General features: G+C 36.4%; 1 protein-coding gene across 1 annotated transcript; it reads left to right on the forward strand.

The window, feature by feature from the left end:
- The first annotated feature begins 4,038 nt into the window (after positions 1-4,038).
- Positions 4,039-10,559, forward strand: LOC135692181 (matrix metalloproteinase-25). The gene is made up of 7 exons (XM_065210242.2): positions 4,039-4,289; positions 6,236-6,487; positions 6,790-7,036; positions 7,726-7,947; positions 8,224-8,491; positions 8,675-8,967; positions 9,233-10,559. The coding sequence occupies exons 1-7, from the start codon at positions 4,176-4,178 to the stop codon at positions 9,445-9,447; spliced, it is 1,611 nt and encodes a 536-aa protein (XP_065066314.2). The 5' UTR covers positions 4,039-4,175; the 3' UTR covers positions 9,448-10,559.
- Positions 10,560-19,587: the final 9,028 nt, after the last annotated feature.

Below are 19,587 nucleotides of genomic sequence, written 5' to 3' on the forward strand. Positions count from 1 at the left end.
GATGATTTCCCTTTCACTGATATACAAACCACCAAAATGATAGTTTGGGAATGCACAACTGCATCCAGCCAGTTATGAAGAAATACTTAATTTTTTTCTTTATTTGTTTTGCACAAACAAACAAAGATAACTCTTCTAGGAACAGTAAGATGTTGTTCAAGACAGCTGCCATAAGGCTATATTGACCTTTGTTGGCTGCTGTAAGAGCGCTGGTTGTCGTAGTCAACTCCGAGGTTTTGTAAATTTCGGTAGAATGTAAACAAATAAAACCATAGTTTCATGAACCCGTGATTTTCCATATTCAAGTGGAACTGCCTTAAAGGAAGTGTTATTTTCTCAGCTCCACCCATAACTTGCCGTGACCGACTTCCAACGGGCATAACGAATATATTCTTTTGATTTTGATCACCGTCAAAACCATAATCTCTTCATGGGACATTTTTATTTCATTGACAACAATCTGTGCTGTCCTTTCATTGCAATTTCCTTTTAATCTTGTTCGATTATATCAATTACCCTCGTGTTAGTATGCTTGAGTGTATGTTATTGCAAGATACGCTCTTTTTTTATAAGAACCATTAATTTTTAGTTCAGGCTGACTTTTCTTAATTTTTTCGAAAATCTGAGGCTGGATTGTTCTTAGTTTGTTCTTAATCTTATAGGGTGTCAGCAGTGCGAGTGCTAGCTTTTTCGCTCTAGAGAGGTGTTCCGGCCTCATTTGCCGACAAATTGAGTGAGACAAGCTTCGTTTGCCGAAACGTTCTAATATTCACAGAAAAAGCACCCACATATGGCTAAAAATCCTCGATTGAGAAAAAACGTTGTTCAAAATTGCATTTTGCAGAAGCTCAGCCTCAGCTTGTTTCTAATTTATTCTTAACTTTTGACCAATTTTGAGGCTCGTATTCTTATAAAATTGTTCTTCTAAAAATGAAAGAGTGTAAGTCTTTTAGGGTAACCGTAAGAATTAGAGGAAATGCTTCTTTTGATATCTGCAAGTAAAACTTCATGGACCCTCTTTCTCCCAACATTCACTACTTTGAAATGCTTTTGACCCCTGACGGTGTTTTTTTCTGTTGTTTTTACCGTCTATTACCCAATTAACGATTAAATCTTCATATTTTTCATCCTCGCGTTGCGGAAATCGCCAGACGGAAAGAATCTTGATAAAAGATCTAGTTAGTCTATTTTTCATTGAGTCAATTTACATCAATTTAAAAAAACTTATGAATGAAACGATTGTTTGATAAGCGTGGTTTGCTGTTTAAATTTTTGAAAAACATCTTTGTGAGAAGATACAGGCAAAAACAACTACCCACTTAATTGTTGACCAGATTACCAATGAGATTTCCATTCAAATCTAGTAAGGTGAAGGGAAATAAAATTTTACAAATTCAATGATTTCTGCGCAAAGTCAATATTATCCCAAAACAAGAAGTTGAATGGTTTTCCTTGAATCACTCAATAGTTCCATTGCTTCGCTTCAAAGCTTCATTGCCAGGAAATGTTTCGCTAGGTTATTGCACCCTTTCCCTAACTTTTGTCAGATGTCTTAAAGAATATCTCCCCACATGTCGACTCTATTTTTTTGGGAAATCACTTCTACAGGGCCTTAAAAAGTTGTTAACCTTCCTCCAGACAAAAACATCCCAGAAGGCAAGCCTTCCTCACAAAACAATAGAAAGTGGGCGTGGCTTAGGTGTGTCATAGGAGCTTCTATTGTTTTTCATGGACCTTCCTCTGGTCAGTGTCCGTGCGACCGTCATGTTTTCCTGACCCTGCACTTCTAACGCTTAAAATGTTTTCTTAGGGGGGGGGGGGACTGATAATGATAGATAATAACAATGAATAGTTGATTTTATAAAGTGCCCCTATATGATGCAATATTCTGCGGCGCATACAATTTATAGGCACAATTAAGTTACATCGAGTTAAGATAACTGTTACAATTGCCATAAAGATCTTGATTCTTACACATATGATGTAATGAAGTTTTTCTCTACTCCATTCCAAACCTTTCAACTCGCACAATGGTTTCTGGCAAAATAGCTACCTTTTCGATTAACCACAAATTACGGTTAACCTGAGAAGAGGGAGCCAAAAATTGAAAACTGAGAAACTCGTAACATGAGGAAGTGAGAGGCATCAGGTTACCCAAGGTACAGTATGCCTGTCCCACAAAAATCCCAAATCCAAAGCGCGCCATAGGTTTCCTAAAACTAGGATATCGGAAATCGGCTCTACCTAAGAATGATTTTGTGGGTTGATTACTGTAGGAAGGAAAATAATATTTGCTGGAATGAGTAAATCCCGTTGGTTATGAACTTTGGCTCTCTTTGGCTTTCATCGCTTTGTAAGAAATATTTTAGATGTGTTTTCATTTAACATAATCTTGTATCGGAATAGGAGTAAAGGGCTAAATATAACCGTTTTGGAATGCGCTTCTCTTATCAAGTTCTATTTTGACTATTTGGTACACTTTAGAATATTTTTACCCTGCCAATATAACGTTATGCGGTAACCTGATCTGGTATCATATTTTGTCGTACTGCCAGTCAGGGATGCCGGAACGACCAAGGGGTAAGGGGGGGCAGGCTTGAGTAGAAGGGTATTTTAATGATAACTCCCAGCTTCTACTAATTCCTTCTACTAACTGCCATTTTATATCAATCTTCTGTAGATATCTTGAAAATTGGTTAACTTTTGGAATAAGGTTTTATTTTACAAGTTTTGAGAAATTTCGTTATCTATTAAGCACTATAATCAGAATTTCATATTAATATCTCTGATTATTACAATTGCCCTGCTTCAAGGGAACATTAATGAAAAGGGTACTCTGGCCCCTCTTGCGCCACCTATCAGAGGGCAACAGGGGCGATTGACCCCCGCGCCCCTTTCTCCGGCGTACCTGTGCCAGACAGTACAGATCATTTATTTTTATTTATTTTATCATATTTAAACACAGAAACCCTATCAGCTACTAGTTCCAAAAAAAGTTAAGATTCATTTACATATAATGCTTGTCTTCCTAGGGATCGTGCCTCGGGAAAGGATGCTATTTTTGCAGGAATTCCTTTAATTTCTTTTTGAACGTGGTTATCGTAGAGCTCATTCTTATTTGTAATGGGATTTCATTCCACGTCTGTGCACCACAATATAAAAAACTTCTTTTGGAGAATTCTAGGTTTTGCTTTGGGATGTCTAGGTGAAGGCAATTTCTTGTTGAATAGTTAGATATTTGGGATCTAGTGACAAGTCTTCCTTTCAAATATTCTGGGCAGAGACCATTTATTATCTTTTAGATCATAACTGCCCTGTCAAATTTTATCAAATTTGAGACCGAAAGTTAATTGTAGCTCCACCTGTCCTTCAATCTTGAGCCTTCAATTAGCGTGAGTGCAGTGGCCACTCTTGCGGTTCGCGTACGAGATTTCCTCCCAAAAAAGGATCTCTACGGATTTTAAAGAAAAAATAACAGGATTTCCAACAGAAGTTTACACGATTTCTATAGACTGATCTGCCCCTTCAGGCACCGCGGAGCGTTGAGAAAAGTAAGGGGGGGGGGGGCTAATACCGATTAAAAGGAGAGTTGACTGGTGGTCCATTTCTTGATTATTTACATTTTCTAGCAAAATGTTGGGGCTTAACCACCAGTCTCCATCCTTTGCGGGGCAAATACTAAGAAATCTGTTATTGTTCGAGCAAATTTTTTGTTTTTTTGGAAAGCATGTTCCAAAGTTTTAAGGTTAGGATATGACATTTGTAAAGTTTTTTTAATGACAATTTGTATCCTTTTCCATATTTCTCTGCCTGATCGTGGTTTATATCAGAGCTAGTAGGGACGTCCATGTTCGACTTTCCGATGCAGCAGAAAGTATCTACGTCAGAATGCGGAATTGTTTCTTTCTGGTCGACACAGCTTCCTGTTGTGATCGGGCCCGTGTCATATTCAAAGGTCTATGATAACTATGTCCAAATACGGGATATTGCGTGGGTTTGAGGTTTCGGCGATCGGCTATATATTTCCGACATAAAATCTCGGTTGGTTAGTTCTTGAAGACACTTGCACAATATACGAACGGCGAGCCGAGGACGAAACGAGATCAAATCAAGCAGAAAAGTCTGAGAAGAATTTTAAATCACAGCAGCCTTAATAGAAATATTATCAAGAAACGATGGAAGAAGCACATCTTAAAATTCTTCTTGGGATTGGCCTGGTGCTTGGGGGTTTTTTAACTGTTGCAACGGCTCCAGTGAACGTCAAAGGAGATGTTACAGCAACTACCATGGTAAGAAAAAAATTCATTTCATCTCTCAAAACATTTTAAATCGTAGCATTCGCTCATATGAGACTTCAAGGAATGTGTTTTCTAGATTTTTTCAAAACTTCATGATTTATTAGAAAAGCACGATTTGAATTTGAACATCTTACCATAAATTTTACTTTCATTTTTGTTACTTAGATTTATAAGCATTTTAAATCTATAAGTTGTATTGCATTGAATACCTCGCAATCCTTAGGTTTCACACAAGAAAAACAGAGAACAAAGAACTGACTAGTTGTTGTCATCTGAATAGAAATTTCTCGTAAAAAACACCAAATGACATCAATATCCAAAACAATGAAATAGAAACAATCTGCTTTCAATATTGAAACACATTGAATTTCAATTTGATGATGAAACTGCTGGTGCTCAAGCTGACGTCATGGCCTTTCTATAAAAACTCGCGAAACCATTAAAATCCCTTTCATCGCGCCACGGAAACATTATATTGACAAAACAAGAGATTTTGCTACTGTAAGGGCAACTGTTCTAAATAGATTCGCTATATGAATTGAGTATTTAATTTTAAACTAAAATCTTCAGGGGTGTGGCCTGCACACGTGTTTTTTAGAAGAAAACAGCTCATAAGAATGCACCTTTTGAGAGTAAGGGCTATGAAGTAACGCAGTTTGAAGCCATGCCAAATGTCCTTAGGATCCCCCATTAAATTTTTAGTTTTAGGGTGGGGGCTTATTCGAGAGGGGGCTTTTTCGACGGGGCCAATACGAGGATTTACGGAATAGGCTCTGATCAAAGCCCCCTGTGACAAAGCCCCCGGTAAATTTATATCCCCTAGTCAACGAGAAAGTTAATCTGCATAATTTCCCAATTGTGCCGAATACCACAGGAGACATTTTGATAGATGTAAATGTGCCGCTCTAGTTTGAAGCCAAGCCAAATGTCCTTAGGATCCCCCATCAATTAAACATCGCTCCTGTTATATAAATATTTGTATCTTCAGCTCATAAAGCACTGTCAATTTATACAGACCCCTTTTGTGTTTAATGTAACCACTTTACAGCTCATTTGCGTATCAAATTGTGGTTTGGGTTTCATTTAACCACCACAGGAAAACGAGGTACGATAAGCGTGGGCTAGCGTCCGAAAACGTTCACGAGCGTTGCTTTGGAATATTTCAACTGGTGTTTATAGGCAGTAAAAATAAAACCTTTCGTAAATGACCGCATTGATTCATAATGATACCATGTTTATTCACCCTGATCGTGACACACGTTTGCACACTGAACATCGTCATTTCTCAGCGTGAAAGACAAGGAATGAATGAACCATTGTGAACTCTTCTCAATGCTAGCCAACTGCTCGAGAACAAAGAAAGACAATCAATAAATGACTCGAATTGCACTACACTTTGATTTTGAAATGGAAGTCTTGAACAAATAACATAGTTTGAACAGATAACTAGCGTGTTTCTATCTTTTTCGTGTTATTCTTATGTTGATTAATCTTCATATGATCAGCTTGGTATTTCCATTTCTCAGAAAATTTTTCATTTCAATTTGCCTCTTGTGCTTTCTCTACTAAACAGTGAAATCTAGAGAAAAAAATAGCAAAAGTTCTAATATTATGTTGAAATGACGTCATTGAGGGCACATTTCCATTCGATGCCTCGCAAAAGTGGACATTTTCAAAGGAATTAGATGCATGGGCATTGTGGTCTAGCTCGTCCAGTCATGGGCGTGAAATTAAAAGGGGGCCATATTTTTCCTTTAAAACGGTCGCCAAAAAGTTTCTCTTCACAACTTCGAAACTTTTTTAGACCCAAACCCCCCCTCCCCCTCCTCCTCCTTCTTCCTCCCTCCATTTGGAAGCAAAACTCTACGCCCATTACTTATTAGGCCAGTCCGCTCAATGAGTAGACTTTGTAAATTAATTTTTGTCTGTCTACACAGGACTTTTTAGAATCGTTTGGGTACCTACGAAAACCCGACCCAAGAGCAGGGAAACTGTTGAGCCAAGAGGAAGTAGTAAAAGCAGTGGAGAAGATGCAAGAGTTTGCAGGCTTACCGCCAACTGGGGTAGTGGACAGTGAGACTGCTAAACTGCTAAACACATCTCGTTGTGGGATGCCTGACATCGGCAGGGCAGATAGCGCCAGAAGGAAAAGGCGATACAACATCCAGGGAACAAAGTGGAACAAACAGGTATTGTGAACCAATGTTTCATTATTAACAACATTATATCTTGAAGGCTTTGAATGTCTTTTGAAAGGTAAAGGCACGGCAATAAACGTTCAGGTGTACTTAACAACTTAAAATTGGCACCGTTTCTAAAGAGATGCTAAAATCTGAAGGGCGTGGTCAGCGATTACCCTTTTCGCCTTCGCTTCCCTTTGAAGTGTACTGCCTTATGATATACATTTAAGCTCGCCTTTATTATTGCTAAAATAAAGCACGAGCTCTTTAATCGACAATTTCATTTGACATTGTTTCTAATTATGTTCTAGAAACTCACATGGCGTGTAGAAAACTATGGCAATGACGGTCTGAGTCCTGAAAGGGTAAAAATGATCTTTGAAAATGCGCTCAGTAAATGGTCCAGCGTTACCAACATAGAATTCGAAGAAATTGCGACAGGAGAGCCAGATATCTGGTTCAGATTCGTTCGTGGTGCCCATGGTGATCCATACCCATTTAGATCACCTGACAGTTCCGTATTGGCGCATGCTTTTTATCCAATGGATAGCAAAATGCGTAAGTGCTTCTATTGCTTTTTAAAGCTTCATTGTTCGTTATTGCGGTGTATTTAATTTTTTGCTGTAGAAAACATCGAGAACCATTCCTGTCTTGAAAGCATTTGCTAATGCCAGAATTAGATTCTTACTATCTGTTCAATCCAAATGGGCGAGTTTCTTATTTGGGGCAAAATTATTACCCTACCTGCTCATTTTGAGATTGCAGATTGTAATGGCATATCCCAATGGCCAAGGCAATGTTATCTTTTTTCATTTTGCCATCGTTAAAATATACAGATACTCCTCCCAGCAGACACCCAAAGGAATAATTTTTTTCTTGCTTGATTTTTATTACGAATTCGAAGTTGGAATGGGCTAGCAGTCGGCTTAAGCAATATGCACGCACTTCTTGACCTTCAGTGACATTGAAAAGTTCTTTTATATGCTAGTTTGCCATATATATTGAAACATAATGTGCCATATATCTCGAAACAGGTGTATAGAACTTCGAGTTTCACGTATAATTTGATAATCAGGCAACAATTCTTGTACAGCCCTGCCTATACGACGTCGAGCACTGACCTGTAAAACAGTAATTGTCAATTTCTTAGAATATCTTCATATTAGGTGTTATCTCCGCATTTCTATCTACAATAAATACTATGAATGACTGCACTGTAATCGAATCCTTGGCTCTTTCAACAATAGCTCTCTCTGGCGATGTTCACTTCAATGACGATAAACGCTTCACGATTGAGTCGCGAACCGGGAAAGACCTCTTGTGGGTTTCAGTCCACGAGCTAGGCCATTCTATTGGCCTGGACCATTCTGACGTCAGAGGCTCGATCATGTTCCCGTATTACCAAGGATATCAAGGCGCAGATTTCGACCTTACTCCCGATGACGTCAGAGGAGCCCAGGCTCTTTATGGTAAGTCAAGAATAAATGATGAACAATTTTCTTTTGGCATATTCTTTAAGCTATTTGAGACGCCCAATTCAACTTCTGTTTTACCCGTGAAAAGTAAGGGTAACTATCATACCACTTTTATTTTCTAAATTTAACCGTCTAAGACGATAGTTGGTTTAGTAACACAATAATCAATTATCCACGATATCTTTGATCCAACATACCAATAAACGATTAAAACAAAATCCTACGATTACAGTCAAAGCCTGTTAATATTAATTTTTTTCTATGCCTCAGGTGAAAAGGCCGTCACAATACCAAGCATACCTACTGTCACTGTCCAGCCGTACGACTCTCGGTGTTTCAATAGAATGGATGCTGCTTTCCTTGGCAATGACAAAAGAACTTATTTCTTCAACTCAGATAAACTCTACATCCTGAAGAAGACCCTTGGCATTGAAAAAGGACCAATTCTAGTTTCTAAGTTGTTTAAAGGAGTATTATCTGTTGATGCAGCATTCAAAAGACAGCATGATAGGAACACAATCATCTTTAGTGGAAAAAGGTAATTTTCTGATGAATATCAGCATCATCTTTATCATTTATATCATTTTCTTGATATAATCGCCATCAACATTGTCATTCATATGATTGCAACTGTAGAGAATCGTCTTGTTGTAGTTTCCCCCAACATTATTATTCTTATTTCTGTTGTGTCACTTACTAAATGATGCGTATTTCCTTTCAGCTACTATGTATTCAGTGGTGATCATGATTATGTCTCTGGTCCAACTCCCATTAGCCAGGGTTTTGTTGGCCTTCCCGCAAATTTTGGTGACATTGACGGTGCATTTGTTTGGCCAGGCAACAACTTGTTGTACATCTTCAAAGGGTCGGAATACTGGCGTGTCTATACATACGGCAGTATTTATCGCGCAGCCAGCGGCTATCCAAGGAAAATATCATCTGCATGGGGTGGAATTCCAGATAATATAGATGCTGTGACAACCTGGGCAAATGGAGTTTCGTACTTCTTTAAAGGTATTGGCTGTTTCCTTTCTTTTGGAGCATAGAATTTCAATGAAAACATCATTTTTTGCAAACTTATGCCAAAATCATGCTCTCAAACACTGTTTGGGTACACAATGCACATTAGGGAAATCTTTCACAAATCGTGTGTGAAAGCTGTATGCCAATTCCTTATATTTGCCAAGCCTTTCCATTAAGTCTTGGCCTACTATTATAGCAGCTGCTTTTGCCCTGTTTATTTTTTCAAGCTTGACAGTGGAATTTTTTACACTTTTAGGCAGCAAATACTATAGACTCAGTCAAAATCTTTACTTGGAACGTGGATATCCAAAGGAAATTACCCGTGGTTGGATCAGGTCTGGTTCGTGTTCTTCCTCTGGCAAAGTTGTTGACGGTGGGGAGCAAGCGAGCAGTTCTAAATCTAACACGGAGGTTGCTGTAGTTACAATGATAATGTCAATAGTTGTCACTATGCTTCAAGTTTCTTCGTAGAATTTCATGTCCGTCTAGTTGAATTACATATCAAAGGATATAAGAACAGATTTTCAAATTGCAAAGAACAGATTTTCAAATTGCAAAGGATATAAGAACAGATTTTCAAATTGCAAAGAAACTTACCATGCTAAAGACTAACAGTAGAAACTCGCACGATTAAAGCTTTGTTATATATTTATTCAAATTGTTTGTAATTGAGACTGTTTGTAAATAATTCCACATGTAGTTTATTTATTGTTGTAACTTTAGAGAACTTTGTAACTTTATTGTAGGGATATATATTTCAGAAAGATTTATGGTTTTATTGATCTATACCCCATAATAGGATGTTTGTAGGTTATAAACTTCTATGAGATAAACCTTGATAAAGTTGTCTGCACTTAGCTTGTTTAGGCCTTCAAGTAAAGAAGTCGATAAGCCATGTCACATGGTCAGTGATGGCTAACGTGATTGGTCATAGAATGCCATTTTTATTCTTTCTCTCATCCAGTGAATTGCCTGCTTTAAGATTGAAACAAAAATGGTAGAACCATTTTTTGCTCAACACAACTGTTTAATGACTGGCAGATAAAGGGCGAAGGGAAACTTTTTCAACTCAATAACGGCCTAGACTTAGCTGCTTCTATATTCAAGTCGCCCGTGGCAGTCTGTTCAGGATTGTAGTTACCATCGTGAAAAAAACTGACAAATCTTCAAGATCAGTTGTATTGAAGTTAAATCTTACTTTTCAACTTAAAATCACCCATGCTGAATAAATACAAAGCTTGGTAGCCTATTTGTATGAGATGCTGCGGTATTATTGCCTTAGCATTGGCGTTAAATGAACAATTTTCACCACTATGTTAAAAAGCATAGCAGCACCCCCTTTTTCTTCGCGTTTTGGAGAAAGAGGCTATTGTGATCTGTAATTTATGTATATATTTGGGAAAATCAATTAGGACGCAGACAAATAAAGTATTCTTGTAATTGGAATTTGTAACATTATGCAGTTTTGGCATCCTACAGTATGTTCCCTAGTTTTAAATAAAATTATTTTCTGCAAGACGTTTTCTCAACCAATTACATACACCCGTTTGTTGACATTACAAAAGTTGCCATCTTTGTTCGTTCACCTTTAGTTGAAAACATCTCTATTAGTTCTTTTACTGGCTATCAAGTTAAAATATTCTAAGTCAGCTTTGAGCTTCCATTTTAAATGAATCTTGACATGGTAAGATTTTCTTCGTCATATATCAGCCAAGTTGTTTTGAGCAAGGCAGCCATTGAAACTTCTGAAGCAAAGGTCACTAGGCCAAGATACATTTCAATTTTACACTATTGAAGGACATTGCCGCTATGTTTTCATGATTATTTTAAGTTTATGAATAATTATCTTTTTAATTTCAGTCCTGTTATCAAGAAGAAATTTTGTTATTACCATTTTTGTTTTTTTGCTTTTGCTAAAATCGAGATGATTTTTGAAAAGCGAAATATTCCAAATACTAGGAATGTTTATCGTTTGAGATTAATTAATTCATTAGTTAGGTAGCTATACAATTTCGTTGCTTACTTTTTTGCAAACAAACCATTATTTTACCTTACGATTTCCATATTCCCATAGTGTCGGGCTAACCCTTGACATGGCTTAGCTTGAGCGGTGCAAGTCTTGGTTCTGTTGACATGAAAATTTCCTTGCTCCTTCATTAACGTGAATTCAGATCAAGATTTGATTCAAAATAAAAAAGTCTGCTTATAGAATTGAGAGCACTGGATGCAAATCACTCCAGAAAAACGCAGTGAATTTGCTTTGCTCTTTTGAAAAATTCACGCATTTTTTGCCATTCTATATTTCAAATTCTGTCTTGGAACTGGAATCTCGTGCAACAAACAAAGCTATAGAAAATGCATTAGTCTCAAACATCCTGCAACAGATCGTGGTATTTCTTTCGCATCTTAACTCTTATGGGACCCATAAATTTGTTCTGAAAAAGTGTCCCCTGTGAAATGTATGCACAGAAATACGATAACCATTCAATGGTCTTACACTCGTGATAAACTGCCTAAACTTGGAGAAGACTCATTAGGAAAACCTTAAAGCTATAATGACACAAATGGTCTACTCTACTGTCACTAGAAGGAATTGTCCCAGGCTGTGACAAAGTTGCTTCTCGAAAGAGCTTCCTGCAAGCATGGTGTATCAAGTTAACGACTTGCCCAGAAAAGTATTGGTTTACCTGTGACTGAACGTAAGTAAAGTTCAGTTTTGTTTGACTTTGTAGAACAATAATGAGATGACGCCAATCATTTGAATTATGAAGTTAATAAGAGGAAACAATTTCTTGCAAGTTTTCTTACTTTGTCATCTTGAGACTAGAATCATTTTGGGGTAGAAATCAAAATTCGGTTACCAACTGTAAATGCTTTCATGCAATATGAATCAGTTACCAACTCGTCAACAAATTTGACAAATCGTTGCAGTTTGGTCATTTCGATACAAGCACTGCTACTTCCTTGTTTTGTGAAGATGTTGTATTGTGCTTTGATATTGTAAACGAGACTGTAAGAGAAAAAGGAGATTAAGGCGTACCGGATGATAGTCAAAGTGATTTAGATTGAAGATGAGTAGAAGAAAAGGTATTTGAGAAATTGAAGGGAATATTGAGGAGAACTCACGGGGTTTTCTGTGTTATTCTTGTCAAGTCGGACACTCCGTTACAGTTTATTGTGTTCCAAAGGGGACATCACCAGTTGTCAACTTCACTAGAACAGTATCCCTAGATCCTTTTCCCTAGACAGAATCCCCAAGAAATTATTTGAATCGACAGATACACCTGTTTAAATCTGCGTAAGTTAAATTTTTAGGGAATGACAGCCTAGTTACCCTAAGTGGTACACCCCTATCCCCCATGAAAATGAATGAAATTATGTAGCATAAATAGAAGAAGCTTCGAAGAAAGGAACAAATCCAGAAAGAATCAAATGCATCTAATTTTCCTCTTCTTTTAACTTTTTGCCTCTTGGAAGATCCATCTTTTGGCTTTAAGAACCAGAACCAAGGCATAAAATATATCTGAGTATCATCTTTCATGCAAAGCGTCCATTGACTTTGATAGCAACTTTAATCTTCTGCTATAAACCTAAACTCAATTTTTGCCAAAGAATTAACTTTGCAGCTAAAAGCGACAGAGCATCGCTTTCTCTATATTTTGGACACTGATGCTCATCTAACGCTATAATATTTTGTTTACTGCTAACTATTTTCTTGGTAAAGTATTTAGCTCTCTGCGAAGGAATGTATCTGAAGGATGATAGGCCCAAACAAAACATCACGTGACTACAGAAAGACCGGTGTATGAAAGAAATTACCCTATGTTAATACATAAATTCAACTTCGTTTTGAAAAGAATAGAACGACTTTGCAATAAATTTTTGCACCAGACTCAACTTAAGTAGCAGAACTTTTGCCTACTAGTAAAGTTCTTATAAAATTTGCTTTTATGAATCAAGGAGGAAAATACTTTATATTCAAAGAAAGAGGAAAATTGATGGTTGACGCAATGTCTTTTGAAGGCTGTTACTTGACGCAATGCATAGGAAATTTTCAAAATTCCATTTTATCCTTGTAAACATAAAGGGGCCTTTCAAGCGTGGTTTTCCATTTCGAAAAACAGTTGCAACAAAGGTTTATTTGACGTAAAAGATTTTAGCCTTTGAGGGGGAGAGTTGGAGGAAAGAGAAATGATACCGTTAAGACACATTCCATCAGAAACATAAACTTTTTATGCTTTGTTATGTCATCCTTGTAAAATATATCATCAAAATAAATGTGTTTCTGTCAAATTATTTTGAGTGAGAGATTGAGGCAGACTGCAGAACATACATTGAAGAAGGCGCCATTACTCTGCATTAAACTTTATATCAGCACAGTCTTTCATTTCAAAGCTATATCTCATTGTTCTCTTTACGAAATCGTTTCAGGTTTTCTTTCCCCCTCTATCATAACAGGAGACTCTTTACATCCTGATCTACTTCTAGTCAATTTTGACAATCACTTATTCACACTCCAGCTTACTGTAGAATACGAAAATAATTTGGATGTTAATTCTAACCGCCAAAGAGAGAAATCCTTGCATCTCGTTCACAGCTTAAGCTCGGCCAATTCTTCTACCATGTTTGTTATTCTTTCTACCCTAGGTATCTTTGGTCTCTCATGCTTCTTTTTCACCGACATGTGCAATGCTCTAGATATAAGTGAGAATCATCTCCGCTTCATGATCTCCAAACTATCCAAGTTAACTATCTGCACTACCAAGTTTGTTTCTGCTCCAGAAATAAGTCTTGGAATAATCCTGAACTTCTTCAATTCTAACGACTTCGGCTACTGACATCTTCCAAAACAAACAACGACAGACGAACTTTTCAATTTGTTTATATTCTGTAATGATTAGTCATAATAATCAGTTTGTAGCACAAAAATCAACTCAAATGTTAACTCGTTACACTAGCATCTACTAAGTACAGTTACAGTACAGGTTAGTTTGCTATGGGATTTCTTTCTTGACTTGCTTCAAAAGGCTCAATATAAATTTGCCAAGTGCTTTTATAAAACAAATGGCACCAAAAGCGGTTTTAAACCAGATACCTAATTGCAACACTCTTTATTTGTTTTAAATCATCTACATGAACTTCTTGTACTGCAAACTATGAATATATGGTCTTTCAAGTAATCTATATTGAACAATATAGAAATTCTGCATTATTCTCAGCTGTTGGGCAATTTATATTGTTTTTCTTATCTTTTGTAAAAACGTTTCATTCAAAGATTCTTGTGGGGGACCACTATTGAAACAAGAGCGCAGTGGCCTTTTAATGGGGGGGGGTTTCAAACTACATTTTTTAACTTTATTTTTGTATTAGATTGTGCACTTGTCATTACACTTTTTTCCTAATTCTTTTATATATCTATTTTTTGGATGCATGGCAAAATTCTACATACATCATCTAAGCTTGCTAAAAATTTTATTGAAATGAGATTTTCCCCTTGATGTTAAAGCACTAAAAAATTCAACTGCAAAGTGCTTTGAAAATACTTTAGCGCAACTGATTAATCATTTCCTATTTATAAGCAGATTATATAGAAAGCAAATTAGGCACAAATATTTCAACTTCTTACTCTTCCGCAGCCAGCGTCATTTTGAATGTTCCTAAGAGAAAAACAGTCGCCTGGACACGGAAAGTTTGCTAGGGGGAGCTCTTAGAGCAGGGAACGGTCGAGGCTCAATGGAAAACCTTTTGCAAAAAAACGCTTTAATGTCCAAGGACAATTTATTTTACTACCTGGATTTCTTTACGCGCAATGAGGTATTACTGTTTTACTTTTGGGTAAAAAGAATGAACTGACATGATGAAAAACCAACTCGCAACTCGCAGCTGACAACTCGCAGCTGACTACTCGCAACTCGCAGCTGACAACTCGCAACTGACAACTCGCAACTCGCAAAATATAATCCCTCGTGAAATTTGTAATTGTAGTTTTAGTTTAATTGAAACTGAAAGGTTATGTTGTTTGTGATGATGATTTTTTAATATCCAGAAAAATTTAAACTATAATCTATTTGTTGTTTGGAAATACGTCTTCATATTTTCACCCTCATATACGCAAAGGTATTCATTCATATGGTGCATCTTTAAAGTATTAAGCGATAAGCCCCAAAGCGTACTTCATTGGCACGCAATACAGCTTGAATGCTTCACGAACACTTCAAATCAAACATTCCAGTACTGTTCGTGTATTGCACTATCTTCGCTATTCAAAATTTTCAAAGTATGGCCTTTTATGTGAAAACTAGCCAAGAATTCTTTGAAACTTTAGCCAGAAGTAAACCGCCATTCTCTGATTCATTGTCTTTGAACGTGCAGCGGTATTTTTTCTGTCGCTAAAAGTATCGTCCCTTTTTTCTGTGGGTAAAGAATCTTATCGAATTAGCCTCTAAGCATTGACTTGGCCTGGTGCCTCAGGGAATGTTCTAAAGATAGTTTCATGTTTATTCATCATTTCTGACGTATTTCGCGCTGGTAAAATTTCTCGTATCAGTGATAGTTTCGAATTTGTGGCGTTACTGTGAAGGCTTTTCAACACTGATTTACATCATTGCGTTCCAAGATGAACTTCATCAAAATTAAACTATTTGCTTTGATAACCCCTGAACTAGCCTGTGCGCAGGCTACCCTTGAATCCTACACAAAGAATGCAGAAATTATCAAATGAGCTCCGATGCTTGACGTCTGCATCCCCCGTAGCCAACCTACGTTTATGAAGGGCTCAAGCGCATCACTTCGTACGGACGTACGGAGCTCTTAAAGTAACTAACGTTTCTTTGTTTCTTTTTTATTTTTTAACTCCCACAAACTAAAATTCCTCTGTCCGTTGATTAAGTCATATATCCATGTTTGGCCGCCCACTTTAACCTTACAATCGCTAAGGGGAGATTTGTAATTCTATCCGGTCGTCATTCAAACAGTAAGACGCAGTGAATTTTGCATGAATTAGTTCATTTGAAAGTGGTCTTATAGAATCCCACTACGTGGAGCTAACACGTACTTGCTGGCAGCCTTGAGCCCTGAAGGTTAGAGGTGATTCTAAGCTTGCTAAGTAATTGATTACTGCTATTTGACCAATGTCTCTACAACGGGTTTCAGTTTCGACATTCGAAGTAACCATTGAAAAAGTGAATGGTTTCTTAAGTTAAAGGCAGTGCGCCCGTCCAGGAGAAACACGTCAAGGTGTTGCAGCTACAATGAATATATCGTAGCTCGACCAATGTACAAGTAGCTTGGTTTAAACCTATCAAATCACTTAATTACGCAACTTAAATCTTAATCGATGCCCTGCACTTTGATAAATTACCGTAAAAATCGAGCACACTTCCTTTCCACAAACCAAAACAAGATTTGTTTATTCCTCAAAAATTTCTGGAAGCAGATTTCATTACAACGGGCCTTTTTCACAAAGAGCCAAAACAATGCTACGGAAGAGCTCATCAGGTTACTTTTAAAAAAATGGTAGCTATAATCTCAAGCTCATTTCTATGAAAAGCTAGTCTTGATATATTTTCTTTAAAAGCATCCGCTTTTTAGTAAGTAACGTTTGATCTTTGAAATATAACAAATTGTATAAGATTCATCCAAACTAATTATTTCATAATTGTTACCCATAGCTTTAATTAACATCATTTGATATTGTACGACCTTTTCATTGTTATTTTCCTTTGTAGATTACGCATAAAATCGCTTTATGTTTTGCTTACTTGCCTTTTCAATATTCTGTTATGAATGAGTTGGTAACTAAGAGCCAAACCCTCAACTTGGCCTTCTGACGAAGTAACTTCTAGCTTAACATGCTTGAATATATCACGCTACGATTTTTATTCAAATACTTCGAAATAAAAATTGTCAGAAACTCTTAATAAAGCAATTACAATAGAACGTCTTAAAATATAATATAGCAAGTCGGCAAACAGTCTTATCTTGCTAATAAAATGAAAAGGAATTTAAAGTTTCAAGGTAAAAATGGACAATTGATATTGACGGCTTAAGGTGTGGCATGTAAGCCGGCTTGCGAGAATGATTTCTTTCATGAAAAAAATGCTATTTGTTTTGTCAACAAAGTTAATCCTAAAAATCTTTGCTCCTACGGTTTTCTGCTTCAAAAACACTTAATACCAATCATGCCATTTTTCAACTGCGAGAGAGGAGTCTGCTGCACGTTTTTACATTGATTGCATCTTCATATGGGGGTGGAAAGCGGTATATGACAAGGCAGCTTTAAGCATCAGGTGATTTATGCATGATCTATGCGACCCAAATCTTAGCAATTACACAATGAGATAGAATTCCTGTGAATCCGTGCATTTGTTAAGTTGATTGACTTTGGATTTGCAGCTATGTTCTTTAGGAGGTATTGAGATAAGTGAACTTGGACACCAGGATTGCCAAGGAGTCCCCTTGCTACACCTAAAACCCATGAGATAGAGGGGGGGGACTCATAATGAATTTAATCAATTTTAGCATCTAATAATTCATTTGCACCGTAATGGTTTGATACATAGTATGAAGAATTAATTAATGACTCTTATCGTTGATGAGAGTCAAGTCTTGTTATTAATGACAGTTAATCCAAGATGATTTGTATGTTTGAATAGTCCTTTTGGTAATCGATTCTAGGCGTGTCATAACACTTTGGGATGATAGTAGCAACAAAATAACATCACTGGAAAACAGGTGAAAATGCGCCATTATGACTTTAAAAGATTGATTTTAGTACTACAGTCATTCAAGACTTAAAAAATTAATCACCGTTGGCAGACTTGCCGACTTCTTTTGAACTTAGATAACCTCTGCTCGTAGTCGTACAAACAAATGCTGCTCGGAATTTTGTTTGTCAGGTGTTTTGAAAAAACTGTCAGGAAAAAGTTTTTGCAAATCAATCTGCCATGAATATTATCACATCCTATATTTAATGTTGCCAAAGACACCACTTGTAGAAAACAAATTCCGATAATACCTTTGAAAAGTTTTTCCACTCAAGAGAAAAACACGCAAGTCTCTAATCTGTGTCCAGGGGGAGAAACAAAGTAACCTTCAGACCTGCTCCAACACTCCAACAGTCCATACACTCCAACAGGGTCGTCGGTGTTCATTTCGAACTTTCTAGTAACATATCATATTCCTATAGTTTGTGCTGAGTTCACAATATATGTAATGCGGGGGACCCCTAGGGGCAGAGCAAAGCCCCTTTTTTGACACAGAAAGTAAAAGGATATATACAGATTTTTATATGCAACATATCTTTGAAAAACTTTAGTCTTGTAAAAAGTTGTTTTAAATTAAATCAGATTGAGCTTAGGATGAAACATGTCATACTTAAGAAGCGACTTCTGCTTTTGTGACGCGATAGTGGACATGAAAACCAACATTAACCATTTGTCATTGACTAATCTTAGCGAAACGCCCTGCTTTTTAATATAGCTACAATAATTGTTGTTTTCCGGTGTGACGAGGCTGAAATCTGGGACTTAGTAAAACTTAAACCCCTTATAATATCGACAGCTTTAGCCTGTGCCATGAGTGGATGTGTCAATTCATTTGTTTTGCTAGAGAAATTGGTGACAAAAAGAAAAATGATGCATCTGCTTGTAATGTCATTGTAAATATTTAAGTCAACAGAAATGATGAGTAGAGTAAAAATTTAAGAGGATAAGGAAGACCTTTTGTCAAAAGTATTCGTTTTGTAAGCAAAAAGACCGATAGGGACATTACGATAATGACATTTTCATTTAAAGCATTTGTCATTACAATGTGTGTCACTACAAACCGTCATTACACAACCTAACCTGATTTAGAAAATAATGACAAAAATCACCTAAATAATGAAACCATTTAAACCCATGGAAAATTTATCCTGGTTGGATTCTCCTACAAAAGGTCCATATAAAGGGACATTATTCAAAAACTAGATTTTAAAATTATTTTACTTTACAGAATCAGCAAAAGAGAAATTTCGTAAACAAAAAAGGTTTTCGTGTTTTTATCAATATATTTAAAGCTTTGAGTCACTAGATAACATTTGGGTAAATTCTTCAGAACTATTTAAGCATTTAGTAAAATGTGTGTTCAAGAAAAGTATTTATAGGGACTGTAACATGGATTCTTTTCTATCGTATCAGTATTGTTATATTAACATGATTGAATATCTTACAATGAGATGTGATATTATATCATATAATGTAAAGTAAGAAAATATGATAACATATGATTTAACATGCTAGTTTCAAAAATAGATCGATACACATCATGCCATAAAACTATATTTGAAATTAAATTATATTCTACTATAGAATATAATGATATGATATAATAAAATATGATTTAATTTAATACCATATAACATAATTTGTAAAGTGTTCCATAAAGTTATGTTTTATACTTTAGTAAAGTATAATTTCATTTGATATATAATATCATGGCATGATATGTTTTGATCTATATTTTTCATCTATATTTTTCTATATTCATCGCACTTTTCTTGTCTTTTTTTATTTGGCAAACTTTTCATTTTGTATTAAACACCGCCTTCTGAACAACGCAGCCCTCTGATAA

The sequence above is a fragment of the Rhopilema esculentum genome, chromosome 13 (genome assembly GCF_057945365.1).
Source record: "Rhopilema esculentum isolate cy_ngs chromosome 13, ASM5794536v1, whole genome shotgun sequence".
NCBI lineage: Eukaryota > Metazoa > Cnidaria > Scyphozoa > Rhizostomeae > Rhizostomatidae > Rhopilema > Rhopilema esculentum.

Excerpts from the sequence above, each read along its gene's own strand:
- LOC135692181 (XM_065210242.2), top strand. The coding sequence starts at position 4,176 with ATGGAAGAAGCACATCTTAAAATTCTTCTTGGGATTGGCCTGGTGCTT. Across the intron at positions 6,488-6,789 it reads GAACAAAGTGGAACAAACAG|AAACTCACATGGCGTGTAGA; the intron begins GTATTGTGAACC and ends ATTATGTTCTAG. Across the intron at positions 8,492-8,674 it reads ATCATCTTTAGTGGAAAAAG|CTACTATGTATTCAGTGGTG; the intron begins GTAATTTTCTGA and ends ATTTCCTTTCAG.